Source organism: Tamandua tetradactyla, chromosome 21 (genome assembly GCF_023851605.1).
Source record: "Tamandua tetradactyla isolate mTamTet1 chromosome 21, mTamTet1.pri, whole genome shotgun sequence".
NCBI classification, from domain to species: domain Eukaryota; kingdom Metazoa; phylum Chordata; class Mammalia; order Pilosa; family Myrmecophagidae; genus Tamandua; species Tamandua tetradactyla.
The window spans coordinates 27,622,152-27,638,618 of NC_135347.1; the positions used below are offsets into that span (position 1 = coordinate 27,622,152).

The 16,467-nt window shown below is 35.3% G+C and overlaps 1 protein-coding gene across 19 annotated transcripts in view; it reads left to right on the plus strand.

Moving 5' to 3' along the window:
• The window catches only part of GIN1 (gypsy retrotransposon integrase 1), a 44,855-nt gene that overhangs the window by 10,526 nt on the left and 17,862 nt on the right, over positions 1–16,467 (plus strand). For 5 of the 19 annotated variants that reach the window (XM_077139024.1, XM_077139028.1, XM_077139026.1 and 2 more), the window contains 5 exons: positions 4,797–4,866; positions 5,487–5,593; positions 6,955–7,100; positions 10,133–10,326; positions 12,079–12,384. In XM_077139024.1, coding sequence (XP_076995139.1) covers positions 6,962–7,100; positions 10,133–10,326; positions 12,079–12,384 — 639 coding nt within the window. In that variant the 5' untranslated portion in view covers positions 4,797–4,866; positions 5,487–5,593; positions 6,955–6,961. Of the gene's footprint in view, positions 1–4,796; positions 4,867–5,486; positions 5,594–6,954; positions 7,101–10,132; positions 10,407–12,078; positions 12,385–16,467 lie in introns of those variants that run through there. The other 14 variants (XM_077139032.1, XM_077139042.1, XM_077139040.1 and 11 more) reach the window with 5 other exon arrangements.

Below are 16,467 nucleotides of genomic sequence, written 5' to 3' on the forward strand. Positions count from 1 at the left end.
TGATGAGCAGTCGAACAGGAAATCAAGGAAAAAATCCATTCATAATTTCAACTGAAAGAATCAGATATCTAGGAATAAATCTAACCAAGGATATAAAGGACTTGTAGTTTGCGAAAAGAAATCATAGAAGACCTAAATAAATGGAAGGACATGCAATGTTCTTGGATTGGAAAGCTAAATATCATTAAGGTATCAATTCTATCCAAAGCAATTTATTTTGCAATCCTAATAAAAATTCCAACAACTTTCTTTGTAAGAAAATGAAAAATCATGAAATTTATATGGAAGGATAAGGGGCCCCAAATAGCTAAAGCCATCTTGAAAAGGAAGAATGAAGTTAAAGAAACTGAAACTTCCTGATCTTAAAACTGATAGCAAAGCCAAAGTAATCTAAACAACACAAGGACACATACATAGACCACTGGAATTGAATTGAGAGCTCAGAAATCAACCTGCACATTTATGGTCAATTGATTCTTAATAGCGAAGCAAAGACTACTTAATTAGGAAAGAATAGCCTCTTCAACAAATGGTGTTGGGAAAACTGGATCTCCACTTGCAAAAAAAAAAAGGAGGACCCCCTACCTCACACCTTATATAAAAATCAGCTCAAATGGATCAAAGGTGTAAATATAAGAGCCAGAATTCTCCATCTCCTAGAAGAAAATGTATGGAAGCATCTTTAGGGCTTTGTGCTAGGCAGTTATTTCTTAGACTTTATACCCAAAGCACAGAAAAAATAGATAAATGGGACCTCATCAAAATTAGAAATTTTTGGACCTGAAAGAAGTTTTTCATGAAAGGAAAATGGCAACCCACGCAATGGGAGAAAATGTTTGGAAACCACATATCTGATATAAGTTGAATATCCAGAATATATAAAGAAATCTGTGCTGGGTTTCAAACTGAGTTGAAAAGCCATGTGTTAATCCTGATCCAATCTTATGGGGCCAGACCTGTTGTTTAGGGTGAGAAACTTTGATTGGATTGTTTCCATGGAAATGTGACATACCCAGTTGTAGGTGTCACCTTTTGGTTAGATTATTCCATAGAGATGTTTAGGCGTCCTGGGACGCCTAAATCAAAAGGGTGTGACCTTTTGATTAGGTGGAGATGTGACTCCACCTATTCAAGGTGGGTCTTGATTAGTTTACTAGAGTCCTTTAAAAGGTTAGATATTTTGAAGAAATGTCAGGTGCAGATGCCTGGAGAACAGTTGTTCCAGAGCTGACAGAGACATGGACTTTGAAGATGCTTGGAGTGCCGACAGAGAGAACACACACCGAGACATGGGCAGAACCCAGCAGACATCACCAAGTGCCTTCCCATGAGATGCCAAGCAAGCCAGAATCCAGAGTTGTGTCCTGGAGGAGCTAAGTGAAGTCCACAGATGCTTAGAGAGGAGACCACTGGCATCAAAGCTGTTTGAAACCAGAAGCGAAGGTTCCCAGTCACATGCCTTCCCAGCTGACAGAGGTGTTCTGGGCCTATTGGCCTTTCTTAAGTTAAGGTATCTTTCTCTAGATGCCTTAGTTTGGACATTTTGTTGGCTTAGAACAGCAAACTTGTAATAAATTTCCTTTTTAAAAGCCATACCATTTCTGGTATATTGTATTCTGGCAGCTTTAACAAACCAAAACAAAATCCTTCAACTTAACAACAAAAAGACAAACAACTCAATTTTAAAAATGGGCAAAAGATTGGAATAGACATCTCCCTAAAGAAGATATACAAATGGCTGGAAAGCACATAAAGGTGCTCAACATCATTAGCCATCAGGGACCCACTAGAATTAAAAAAAAGAAAGAAAAAAAGTATTGGAGAGGATGCAGAGAAATAGGGGCACTCATCCATTCCTGGTGACTGAAAACAGTTTGGTAGTTCCTCAGAAAGCCAAGTATAAAACCATTGTAAGACCTGGCAATCACATTACTCATATATACCCAAAAAAATTGAAAGCAGGGACTTGAGCAGATATTTGCACACTGATACCTATAGAAATGTCAGATTTAAGGCATCCAGAGAAAGATACCTTGGTTCAAAAAGGCCGATGAGGTTCAGGGTTTCTCTCTCCACTGGAAAGGCACATGGCGAACTTGGTGACATTTACTAGCTTCCTCTCCAGGCCTCTTGTTTCATGAAGCTCCCTGGCAGCGTTTTCCTTCTTCATCTCCAAAGGTCACTGGCTGGTGGACTCTGTGGTTCTCTCATCATTCTGTTGTGGTTCTGAAGTTCTCTCCTCATTCTCAAAAGAATTCTTTACAAAATGTCTCCTGTTACAGGATTCTAATAAGCTACTCAAGACCCACATGGAATGCATAGAGACACGTCTCCATCTAATCAAGTTTAATACCCACAATCGATTGTGTCACATCTCCATGGGAATAACCTAATCAAGTTTCCAAACTACAGTACTGAATAGAGATTAGAAGAAATCATTGCCCTCAAAAGACTGATTACGATTAAAACATGGCTTTTCTAGGGTACATAAATCCTTTCAAACCAGCACAACATACAATGGAATATCATTTACCTGCAAAAAAGAATGAAGCCCTTATATATATATGACAACATTCCTGACTCAACATTGAAGACATCATGTTGAGTGCAATAAGCCAGACAGAAAAGGACAAATATTGCATGACCTCACTGATTTGAAATAATTAGAATAAGCAAACTCATAGAGTCCTAGAAACTAGAGTATGAGTTAAACAGGGAATGGGGTGGGGATAGGGAATGGCAAGTTAAGGCTTAGAATATTTGGAATGATGAAAATCTTTTGTTAGTGGATGGTGGTGGTGGGAGCACAACACTGTGAATGTAAGAGGATTGAAATATGTATCTGAGTATGATTAAAAGGTGAAATGTTAGATTACATGTATAGTAACAAAATATCAACAAAAAAAAATCCGTGGACCTACTCTACACAGTGAACCCTATGTGAGATCATGGACTACAGTTAATAGTGCAATTATAAAAATGTGCCATCAATGGTAACAAATATTCCAAAGTAATGTGAGGATGGTATTTTAGAATCTTCTGTTTTATGCATGATTGTTTTATCTCATTTCCATTAATTCCTACTTTTCTATTTATTTGAGTTTTTGTGTTGTACTGTATCGAATGTCTGCTCTTTTATGTCTGGATATATTTTTCATTTATCTTCCTGTGGTTACCATGGGGTTAAAATTTAACATCCTAAATATATAACATTAATATTTGGTTTGATACCAACTTAACTTGAATAGCATTCACATATGCTTTTCCTATAGCCCTCTGTCCCCCCACATTTGTTTTTTTTTTATACTTGTTACCACTTATGTCTTTATACATTGTGTGTCCAAAACCATAGGTTTATTATTGCTTTTTATGCATTTGCATTTTAGGACCTATAGGAAGTAAGAAATAGAGTTATATACCAAACAATATACTGCAATAATATTGGCATTTATAATTACCCAAATAGTTACCCTTACCACCGGTCTTTTTTCTTTGCTGCTTTGAACCACTGTCAACTGTTCTTTCCTTTCAGTCTGAAGAAAACCCTTCAGCATTACATGTAAAATACGTCTAGTGATGAATTCCCGTAGCTTTTGTTCATCTGAAGATATCTCCCTCATTTTTTAAATAAAATCTCTCTGGATATGAAATTCTTGGCAGGCATTTGTGTTTTCTTCAGCACTTTAAATATTTCAACTCACTGCCTTCTTGCCTCTGTGGTTTCTGTGAGAAATCGGCACTCAATCTAATTGGAACTCCCTAGTATGTCAACACATTGCTTTTCTTTTGCACCTTTCAGAACTCTTTCCTTGTCCTTTGCATTCAATAGTGTGATCAGTGTATGACAGGGTGTACTTTTCTTTGTGTGTATCCTGTTTGATGTTCTCTGGGCTTCTTGGAAGTGCATATTCACATCTTTTGCTAAGTTTGAGAAGTTCTCTCATTATTTCTTTGAATATTCCTTCTCCCTCTTTTTCTTTCTTCTGCTTCCAGGACTTCCATAATGCATATATTGGTGTGCTTGATGGTGTCCCAGAGTTATCTTAGATTATTTTCACTTTTAATATTTTTTTTTTCTTTCAGCTTCTCAATCAGATTCATTTTGAGTTTCTTGTCACCCCTCTCTTGGGCAAGTTGAAACAATGGTTGCCGCCTCCTTTGTCAGAGCAGGTTGAAACACTGGCTGTGCCAGAGCAGGGGCCCTGCAATCCAAATTTGACAGTTCCAAGCCTTCATCTGTGCCTACCCCTGGACTTAAAGATGAGGATTTTTATGCCCCTTTGTGTCACCAGTGAGCTACCCAGGAACTGGATCCCACAGTGGCCTGCTGTGGGGGGTGGGGGACGGGCGATGATAGCTGCCATTAGAGCAATTTACTATTCTCTGCCATAATTTATCAGTCTCTTTCTCCTGCTCTTCCCTTGATGCTGAACAGTTTTTCTGTCCTCCATAGTTTCAAATTGCTGTTTCAACAGTCCCCACCTGTTTAATAGTATTTTGGTGAAATGGCAGTCCTGGAGCTCTCTAGTCCTCCATCTTCCCATAGTCCTCTTAATGGTGTCCTTTGATGAACAGAAGTTTTGATTATCATGAAGTCCAATTTGTTTTTTTTTTGGTATTTTATAGATAGTGGCTTTTGTGTCCTGTTTGATAAATCTTTGCCTCCCAAAGTTTTGAGGATATTTTTTTGTTTTCTTCCAGAGGCTTTATTCTTTACCTTTAGTTTTATGATTTATCTGGAATTGATTTTCATGAAAATGGGAGGTATGTAGTTAAAGTTCCTTTTTCCTATGCAGATACCCAGTTGCTCCAGTATCGTTTATTGAGAAGATCATCTCTTTCCCCCATTGAATTGACACCTTCGTTGTAAGTTCATTGACCATATATATGGGGATCCAATGTTAGACACCCTATTCTGTTTCAGTAATCTGTTTTCCTCTCCTTATGCTAATACCACAGTTTCTTATTTACTATAACGTTATACTGTCTTAGGATCTGATCCATTCATTTTTTTAGATGTTCTAGAAACTGTGATAAGCTACATTTGTTTTTTGCTGTGCAGCTATATATGATAAAATGAATAATCCATATATTTAATGTCTAACTGAAAGCGAATTTATATTAGAAAAAATTAATGGTTTTATAATACTTTATAGTGGCAATCAACCCCATATACTTAGGTTATCTTATGTTATCAAAGGGTACTTTTAGCATTACAGAATCTGCTTTTTAAATTTATCTTCCATGCTAACCTAAAATTAACAGAGGTTATTGATATAATGGCAGCATCACTGAAAGTTATTAACATATTAGAAAGGTAGTTATTCAACATGGAAAGAGCTGTATCATAGGAAGAGATTTAATAGGCTGACTTAAGCCATGGTTCACAATCTTTTCTTCGTTTTAAGGTTCTCTGCAGTTATATGATATTTTAGTCTCATTCCTAAATCTTTTAGTTGGATGTAAATACCCATAATTGTTTTTAGAATTTCGTCATTTTAAGCATTTGAAATGTCCAGAGTCCCCACAGGAAACAGAAGACATATTCTGCTGGAATTTTAAAGAAAACTTAATGAAGAAACTGTTTACAGAGGTATGGACACTGGATCAAAACAAAACAATTTATTGCCTGGAGATTAGCAATAGCAGGATATAGCACCTCTAGAGCTGAAGGAGCAAGGAGAAGAAATGATGTTACAGAATTCCAGTGAGAACTAGGGAGAGGAAAGATTGTGTGTGTGTGTGTGTGTGTGTGTGTGTGTGTGTGTGTGTGTGTGTGTGTGTGTGTTGACAGGGGCTGTAGTTGTAAACCACAGCAGTTTAAACCAAAGAAGGAACAGAGAAATAAACATTCTAATATCCTGACCGCTTCTTTGTTCTTAGTAGACTCCCAGTACCTTCTATTTGCCAGTTCCAGCTGAAAAATTATAAATGTAGTCTGCAAGGCTCAATCTCACAGGGCACAGCAGCAGAGAGAGAGAGAGAGAGAGAGAGGCCAAAAATCTGGATGGATTGGGGTGGTAGCAACTGAGAGAAAGGCACAGAGTGTTTCCTTTCAACTAAAAATATGAAAGAAAGGCTTTATCTTTTCAATGTTTCCCATATTATTTAGATTCTACAATAGAGAACAGGATTTTTTTCCTAGCCAGATTATTATTTATAATATAGAAAAAGTATACATAAGATCAAAAATCATTTCTGTTCAAGAAAGAATAGGTCATATATAGTTAGGAAGGGTGTTTGAGGTCTAGCATAGCTAAACATCTTCCGTCATTTTAACATTTTTGTCTTTTTTTCGTTGTTATTGATTTGTTTGTTTTGGGTGGGTGCACAGGCCGGGAATTGAACCCAGGTCTCCTGTATGACAGATGAGCATTCTACCACAGAACTACCTGTGCACTCCAGTGAACACCTATAAAATATACCTTTCTCAGATATGATTTGAATAGTTTGTTTTTTCTTTGCCTTTTGCAATGTCCATGAATATATTTATAAGTAATGTAAAACTATATTTTTCCCCCTTATATAACCTGTCATCATTTAAATATCATCTTATCTTATTTGATAGGATAAGGACTATCTTATTTAAATAATATTTCAGTTCATGACAATAAGAAAGTCTTTAAGCAAGACTTTTTGATGTATACTTGTTCATTTCCCTTTTTCCTCAGTATCTGGAAAATGCTCAACATTTCTTGTCACATGGAAAGAGACAAGATAATTTGTCATTATGTGTCTCAAAAATAGCATTCGAATATTTTAGTTCATATACGTCACTCTTCCATTTTGTACTACAATTATCTTGCTCATAGATAATGTTCTGGGAAAGCTAAATTCATTTGTAAGCAAAAATATGATAGAAGCCTAAACTGAAATAGCAACTAAATTATATCTTTAGTGTAGCACTTATATTAATTTAGCACTTAAATTATACCTTTAAATATCTTTCCCTAGGTTAATAATGGTCCGTAGTGGAAAAAATGGTGACCTTCATCTGAAACAGATTGCATATTATAAACGAACTGGTGAATATCATCCAACTACCCTGCCAAGTGAGAGAAGTGGCATAAGAAGAGCAGCACAAAATTTTATCTTCAAAGGTAAAATTAATATGCAAAACCTGGAGTATATGGTTAATATAGATGTTTCTCCATGTGTTTTGTGGAACTTGAGAATTTCTGTAATGATTAGAATTGCTTAATAATTAATAGTTAAGTTGATGATGCCACCCAGTCAAAAGCAAAGTAGAAATCTCACTGAAGCTAACTGTGGTAGTTAGATTCAGTTGTCAACTTGGCCAGGTGAAGGCATCTAGTTCTGTTGCTGTGGACATAAGCTAGTGGTACGTGAACCTCATCTGTTGCTGATTACATCTACAGTCGGCTAGGAGGCGTGCTTGCTGCAATGAATGATGTAATTGGCTAGTGCTTAAATGAGAGAATACAACATGGCACAGCCCAAGCAGCTCAGCATACCTCATCTCAACACTCCTGGCTCAGCCCAGGCCTTTGGAGATGCAGAAAGGAACCACCCTGGGGAAAGTTATTGGAACCCAGAGGCCTGGAGAGAAGGCCAGCAGAGATTGTCCTGTGCCTTCCCACGTAAGAAAGAACCTCAGATGAAAGTTAGCTGCCTTTCCTCTGAAGAACTAATGAAATAAATCCCCTTTTCTCAAAAGCCAGCCCATCTTTGGTGTGTTGCATTCTGGCAGCTAGCAAACTGGAACACTAACTAAAGGCCAGTAAACATTTAAAGGAAAGTTTAAATCATAGGCAAAAAATGACACTGTATGTTTTAGTTGGCCAGTGCTGCCAGAATACAATATACCAGAAATGGATTGGCTTTTACAAAGGGGTTTATTAAGTTACAAGTGTACAGTTCCAAGGCCATAAAAATGTTCAAATTAAGGCATCAACAAGAGGATACCCTCACTTAAGAAAGGCTGATCATGTCCTGAATTTCTCTTTCACATAAGAAGGCACAAGAGAACATCTGTTATACTTCTTTCCCGGCTTTTGGGTTCAACTAGCTCTCTAAGCTCCTTCTGCTTCTTAAGACATCTGTGTCTTGTTTTCATCTCTGCTCTCTGTCTTGACTCTGGCTCTCTCTGTGTTTTCTGCCTTTTATTCTATTATAGAGGAATCCAGTAAAAGGATTCAGACCCACCTTGAATAAGCAGGGTCACATCTCCATCCAAATAACTTAAACAAAGGGTCCCACCCACAGCTGGGTGGGTAACATCACTATGGAAGCAACCTAATCAAAAGGTCCCACCCAACAACAGGTCTACTCCCACAAGATTGGATTAGAAGAACGTGGTGTATTAGTTTGGAAGCTGTTGGAATATGATATTCCAGAACTGGAATGGCTTTTAAAAAGGGGAATTTAATAAGTTCAAGTTTACAGTTCTAAGGAAGTGAAAGTGTCCAATCAAGAGTTTACCTTCACTCAAGAAAGGCTGATGGGTCAGGAACATCTCCATGAGCTGGGAAGTCAGGTGGTTGGCATCTGCTGGTCCCTTGCTCCTGGGCTCCATTACCTTCAGCCTCTGTTTCTGTGGGGATTCATTTCTTTGCTTCTCTGGGGCTGGCTTTCATCTCTTGGCTACTCCTGGTTCTCTCCATGTTCTGGTTTGCTTAACATCTCATGGCAACATAAGCTGGGCTCTAAGCATCTCCAAACATCTGTGTTTCTGTTATCTGCCTGTTTACTCTGAAATTTCTGTCTGTTTTGTCATTTCTGAGGTTACTCCAAAATGTTTCGTGTTTTAAAGTATTTCAGTAAACTAATAAAGACCTACCTGGAAGGGTTGAGTCACATCTCCGTCTTATCAGAAGTTAACACCACAATTGGATGTGTCACATCTCCACAGAGATAATCTAATCAAAAGATTCCAATGTGCATTGTTGGATCAGGATTAGAAGAAAGGCTGCCCTGACAAGATGGAATCAGGATTAAACATGGCTTTTCTAGGGTACATAGTACTTTCAAACCAGCACACATGGCTTTTCTGGGGTCCTAACAGGTTCATACCAACACACCATAAAAGAAAATAAAATACCAAAATTAACTTCTGCTTTTTCTGACTCAGGAGGTTCCTTTATACTCTAATGGTACACTTTCAAGCACTGATGCCACTTTCAATGAAGAATTGATTTAATACTTCATGTCAAAATGTTGACAAAACTCGTGTTTATTAAAGTTTTCCCCTTCCCACTGCCATGAAATAGTCTCAGGATTACATTTGTTTTTGGACCCCATCTCCTGAAAGGATTAAATATTTGAAAGCAATAGAATGTTTATCTTCAAAGGTTATGGTAGTCCCCCACTTCCCCCCCCCACCCCTTAAAGATAAAGAGAAGTATAATTGCCAGATAATTTAATGAATGATGGTGATACTAATAGGAGTTTTGTTTATAGGTACAGAATTAGGTTTTTGCCAAGGCAGGTCAAGAAAATTGTAAAACAAATAAATGCCTGCTCATTTCTCACTGTGTATACTCATCCCAATAACTTCCTGAGGCTGAATACGGTTTGCCTAAATCCATTATCACTTAGACTAAAGTGAGGATTTACTCATTCATTTATTAGTGATTTATACAGCGATTTTGGTCTCTATTTTCTGCCAACCACATTCCAGGTTTTGAGGATACATTGATGAATAAGATAGATAAATTTCCTTGCCTCAAGTTGCTTACCTCTAAACCTTAAAGTAAGAAATGTTCCACTCAGCACATGCTTAGGCTATATTAAAATGGCATATTCTGGAATTTGAATAGCTGCCCTATCCATATGGGAGAGGAGGTAATTCTTTCCATTCCTTGGTTGCTTCTCAGCTGCATATTCTTTTCAGGTGTCCTCAAAGGGAAACAAAGAACTATCCTGAGAATTAAGGTTCTCCCACTTTCCCACTCTACCATCCCCACCTTCAACTCAATCCAATCCACCTGAAAGAGGTGGTAGCTTACAAAAATACAGCTATGATGAAATACTATTTTGGATTCTGTTCCAGGAGGTTGCTTATCTGATTATGATTCATTTGCTAATTCATGCCAGTTTTTTAGGAGGCAACTGCAAGTATTTTTTCAGTTTTTGTAAAAATTGCAAATTCTTTTTATGTCATTTATTTCAGAAAAAAAGCTGTTTTATGTTGGAAAAGATAGAAAACAAAATCGTTTGGTAATTGTTTGTGAAGAAGAAAAAAAGAAAGTCTTGAAAGAATGCCATGAAAATGACACTGGAGTCCACCATGGCATATCCAGAACTCTTACTTTAGTGGAATCCAGTTATTATTGGACTTCTGTGACCAATGATGTCAAACAGTGGGTATGGATTATGCATTTGGAGTATTTTGAATAATGTTTTTGTAATAAATATCCAAAATTAATCAGTGCTCTGGATTTACTGTAAGTACTTTTTGCATGAGAAGTTTTTGTACAAAAACATTTAAAGGAAATTTTATTCCCCTTCATGACTCTTCATTAAAATCAGTAAAGCATAATTTGAACTAGAAATAATCATTAATTAAACATAAGAACAGACTTTTGAAAATACCAGATTTAAATACCTTTTTAAGTATAGAACCTGAGTTTTATCATTAAAATTCCTTTGTATAGGTAAAATTTAAATGGGGCTGAAATTCATTTGACTAAATCATTATCTCTTTGATTACAGTCAGAAAAGCTTTTGCTTGAGAGAGAATATCTTCATGATAAGTCAAGCTCAGTTGTGCTCATCTTTTGTGCCTATTCCATCTTGAGGTAGAAATATAATGTCAAATAAGGCAGAAATCCAAAACCAACTAAATGTAAAGTCAAATTATGTTGATAAAGAAATGAGTATGCTTTTTGTGACTTTATAGCTCATTACGATCTTCAATTTCTTCTAAAAGAAAATTCACCTAGTAATTTGGTGGTTCTTGTTGATAGGTCAACTGATCCCTATTCTTTCTAGTGTATTCTGTTTGCCAAAGCAAAGGAATTCCTTGGTATGTAAATCAGAGCTCTTTAATAATTTTAATAGTACATGAAAAAGACAACCAGTTAATCCATAAAGGATAAAATCATTATTCAACTAAGTATCATTTACGAATTATCAGTTTATGAGTCTGTGTAGGTATTCTAAAGACCTCTGTATTTGGAATTGCCTCTCCAGCATGCCAAATGTTCCTTTACAAACATTCGGTGAAATCTTTGTCAGATCTTTTCACTTGAGAATGAATATGATTTTTGGAAATAATCAGAAGTTATTTGGATTAAAACTAGTGAATACATTAAAAATAAAAATTTTGATCAAAAGTAACCATGCAAGACAGTGGTTTTTAAAATTTTGCTAATAAGTTGGTTTTGAAAGTAGTTTCTAAAATGAATTCCGTAAGTATTTTAAGCAGTGGCACCATCAATAAGTTGAGCAATTGATCATGTCTCACCTGACTCAAATGAAAGCTCCATGACAGCTTAGGCTTTGTTTGGTTCACTCCCTTTTTCCAAAACCTAGAACAGTTTCTGGCTTCTATAAATGATGTTTGAATAAAATTATCTTTTAATAAATATTGTGAGAATAGACAAATTAATGAACTTATATTGACAGATTTCAAAGAAAAACCCTTTCATATATAGAAATTATTGTATATTCACATACTGATTTATAATGATATCAAACTTGTTTTAGGATATATTCCTTTAATAAATATTTATTGGATGTGAACCAAAAGTATGATCTGTGTGAGTAAGACCCTCTAAGATGGTTAGTAATAGTAGTAGTAACTAATATATGCTTATCATTCTGAATAGACATTTTTAACTAAGTGGTGTATTTTCAGTCTAGAATTTTCTCCATCAAAACACAAAGTACAGAGTACTGGGCTGGCAACAGTGACTCCATGGTGGAGTTCTTGCTGCCATGTCTGAAACCCGGTTTGTTTCCTGGAGCCTGCCTGTGTCAAAAAAAAAAAAAAAAAAGAAGCAGAAACCACAAAGTACCTATTAATCATTTTTAAATCCAGATTCATAACAGTCTTTACTATGTTGATTATCTTAACATTTCTATATTTTCTTTATTGTTTATCTGTTTTTTTAGGTATATGATTGTCAGCATTGCCAAGTGGCAAAAAATACAGTTGTTCTAGCACCTAAACAACGCCTTCTCAAGGTGGAAAATCCGTGGAGTATAGTTACTGTTGATCTGATGGGACCTTTTCATACAAGCAACAAAAGTCATGTATATGCTATAATCATGACAGATTTATTCACAAAATGGGTTGTGATTTTGCCTCTGTGTGATGTTTCAGTATCAGAAATTACTAAAGCTATAATCAATATATTTTTCTTATATGGACCTCCTCAGAAAATAATAATGGACCAAAGAGATGAGTTCATTCATCAGGTAAGACAAACAATTTATGTCTGAAAGCATATCTCACTCACCTTTCATTGCCCAGAACAAGTGCCTTGTACATCTTGGATACTTAATAATTTTAGATAAATGTAGGAACAATATATAATACAAAAGTACTTGGACTGAAAGTTAGGAACCCAGAATTTTAATTCTTGTTTTGTCACTAAGTAACTGTAAAGCTATTGTCAGGTTTCTTCAAACAAGAATTAGGAGATAAGATCAGATCATTGTTTCCTTACTGCTTAAAAGTTATATAATTTATATGTAAAGGGGACTTGTCGAAATGGAGAAATAGATCACATTCATAAATGAAAAAAATACTCAATCCTGAAAGCACTGATTCTTCCTAAATCAAAATTAATTTATAAAAATAATATATTTCTTATGAGCATTTTAAGAGGGCTTTTCCTGTTTAAAATTAATCTTGAAGAAAAGGTAGACATGCATATATTTGAAAAATCCAAAAAAATGAATGTGATAACTACTGGACTTAAGGCATATTTTTAAATTCGTGTAATTGACAAGGTGCTGCTATAATAATCAGAAATAGCATAGCATCCTTAGTGTCTTAATCAAAAAGAAGTTCCTAAGATTATTTTATTGAGTAGTTAGGTCTTGTGTTGGATGTTCCCAATGCCACCTCAGGTTTGATTCTCTGGGAGGACTTATAGGACTCAGCATATAGTCATACTTACGGCTAAGTTTTTTTTTTTTTTTTTTGTATGTTGTATAGCAGGATCACATGTCGTTATTTTTCCATGTGAGTATCCCATTATTGCAGCACCATTTTGTTGAATTTTTGTTTTGTTTTTATTGTTTTTTGTTTTTGCTTGTTTGTTTGTTTTTGGGAAAATGCATGGACCGGGAATCGAACCCAGGTCTCCCACACAGCAGGCAAGAATTCTACCACTGAACTACCCTTGCACCCCCATGGCTAAGATTTTATTGCAGTGAGAGTATACAGAACAGTCTCAACAAAGAGAAAAGGTATATGGAGCAAAGTCCACAGAAACTAGGTATTAGCTCCTGAGAATCCTCTTAATTCCCCCACCAGGGAGTTGTGGCAACATGAAGTGTTGTCTATCTGGGAAGCTCATTTAAGAATTAATAACCCATGGTTTTTACTGGGGTCTTGTTACATAGACACCCTCTGCCTGGCACCATGTACCAAAAGTCCAGATTCCCAGAAAGAAGTAGGTGTTCCACAATAAAAAATATTATTTATATAACAATTTAGGCACAGTGAACTACCCTTATAAATCAGAGAATGGTGGGAACCCTCCCAAATACCAAGTTCCTAGATGCCAACCAAGGGCCAAACTTATTAAGCACGCTTTTCAAAGGATAGCATCTCAGTTCTGCTGCGTTAACTCTTTCCTGCATAGGTCCAGACAACCTGAACTTTTAATAACCGTTTTAAAAAATAATATATATTGAAAGAAAATATATTATTTATTAAAAAAAAAGTTAATAACAAGATATGTACACCTGTTAACCACTGCTCAACTTTTCAAACCTTGGATCAGATTGGACACTGCCACTCTTATTTCCTGTTCTACATTGATTTTTACACATTAGGTGCTTTTTATCATGGCTTTCACTAAAAAACCAGTTTTGCAAAAATATGACATCATCAAAAGGAATATAGCCTGATCTAGTATTGACACTGAGCTACTTTAAGCTAGTAATTTTCGCTGTATCTAACAGATGTTAGAGGGACATGTTGGCACAGAATTTGGTAACCATAGTTAAAACATTGATAGTAAAGTCAACATCACAAGTAAGTGGAGCAAGGAAGGATTATTTAGTAAACAACAGTTAGCGTAGGGGTTAGACATTCATACCACACACTAAAATTGAAAAAATGAAACAGAAAATTAGTAGAAAATTCATTTGACTTTTTTTTTAATCTCTAGATCTAAGAATACCATCCTAAGCTTAGGAAAGCGATATAAAACCCTAAAGAAAAAAAATTACCAAATTTGAATGTATGAAAATTAAAACCTTTGCTTCCCGGTGTCTGCCCATGAAAAAAAAAAATTATAACTTAAGTGTGGTAAAATAACCAGAACCAAAGGCAGATAACAGTCCAAGAAAAATACTAATGGAAAATCCATGTGAGAAAGGACTAGTGTCTTTATTATACAAGATTCAAAAAATAAATAAATAAAATTTGTCAATAGCAAAATAATAATCAACAGAGGGAATAAAACTAATAAACATCTGGAAAAACTGTTCAGACTCAATAATCAGATAAATGTGAATTAAGTCACCATCTTTTGCTTTTCCAGTCACCAAAAATAGTAACAGTATCAGATAGCCTACAAGTCGAATGATACGCACTCACATGATTGGTGGCATTGCAACTTGAAACTAAACCTTCTGTAAGACAATTTGTTAAAGATCCATTAAGAGTCAAAAATGTATTTTTGCCTTTTGGTTAATTATTTCTAAGAAGTTAATCTAAGGAAGTTACCCAAAGTATAAAAACTCTTGCAATGACATTTACTACAGTGCTCTTTACATTAGTGAGAGATTGGAAGCAACCTGAATATGTAAAGAAAAGGAAGTGTTTCAGGAATCATGTGATGAAATATTTTATAGCCATTGAAAATGATGTTTATATAGAAAAGAAAATAACATTGAAAATATTTACAACTTATTAAATTAGGAATCTGGGTAAAGAACTTTATTATAGTATCACAACTGTACAAAAAATGGTACAAACTAAAAAGTAATTTTTTTATTCTAGATTATTTTTAAATTTAAGGATGATGGTATTATACATTTTTTTCTTGTTTTTCAGTATATATGTATCATGTTCTTTTATATTTTTGTGATTAATATATGCATAATCATCTTTTGCATTTGTGGTACAAATAACTAGTGCTCAGAAATCTCTAGTTCTCTCATTGTTCCAAACCTAAAAGGTTCTACTTCCAGCCTCTTGCAAGTGGGCAAGCCTAAGTAACCAGTCCTAGCTCAACAATTTCAGTGAGTGGATATGTGTCACTTCCAGTCTAAGGCAGTGAAAAGCCATACTCAATTCTACCGGCTCCCTGTCATCTTCTTTCTCTGGGGAGTTGACTAAATATTCCAGATTATGCATGATAGGGTGGTGGAACCTCGCTAATCCAGGTTTGCTGAGGCCCCAAGTAGAGCATAGTGCCTTGGAAAGATACCTAGACCTGTAGCAGACTTTGGATAGGCAAGAAGTAAAATGTTGTGTTAAGTCACTGTGACTTTTAGGTGTTCTTTTACTGCAGTTGATGCAAAGGGGCATGTATAAAACTGTGTTTCATCAGTTAGTGGGAAGGCAATATTAAAACTACTGTTTATATTTCTTTTTTAACCTAAAAGATATGAAAGAAATGAAGCTTTACTGATAATGTGTACAAAATTGATACTGGCTCGGTCAATAAGGCAGAAGAAGATTGTTGTGTCACATATGGTGTGTGAGAGATCTTGAGAGAAACTGAAAATGTACAGCATGTAGGAGTTTACAGTGGTCTCCTCTTAAAAGAAAAAAAAATTGATTCTCTTGCTTTCAGCAGTTAATTGAATTTGAATTTATAAATACTATTATCTAGTATTAACCAAACTACTCTTCACAGAATGGCTAGGTAGTAGAAAGGTCTTTCAATGAGGCATACACCTATCGGCCACAAGAAAATGATAGAACTGACACTTCTACTGAATTCCTGGTACTAGTTCTTTGTTAGACACATTAATGAAATGTAAACAAATATGAACTAGAAAGATCTGATTGGAAATTGGCCACCAAATTTAGAAATTATTGAGAAGACTATTTGAATTATTAATTCATTTCCACTTTTATTAATGAAGAATTTTACCATAAGTGCATGTAGTACTTCAGTATATTAATAATAGTAGGAAGTCATTATAATTACCAGAAATTTCTCCAGTTATGTTTAAAGTCATGTGATGCTCAATCCTGGTCTTTAGAAAAATTTAATAGAGTTAACAGTAAATGTTTTTAAGTTTCTTTTGTGAAATTTCTTAATAGCAAAAAATAAAAAGTCAAAAGAATTGGAAAACTTTTCTTTTTCC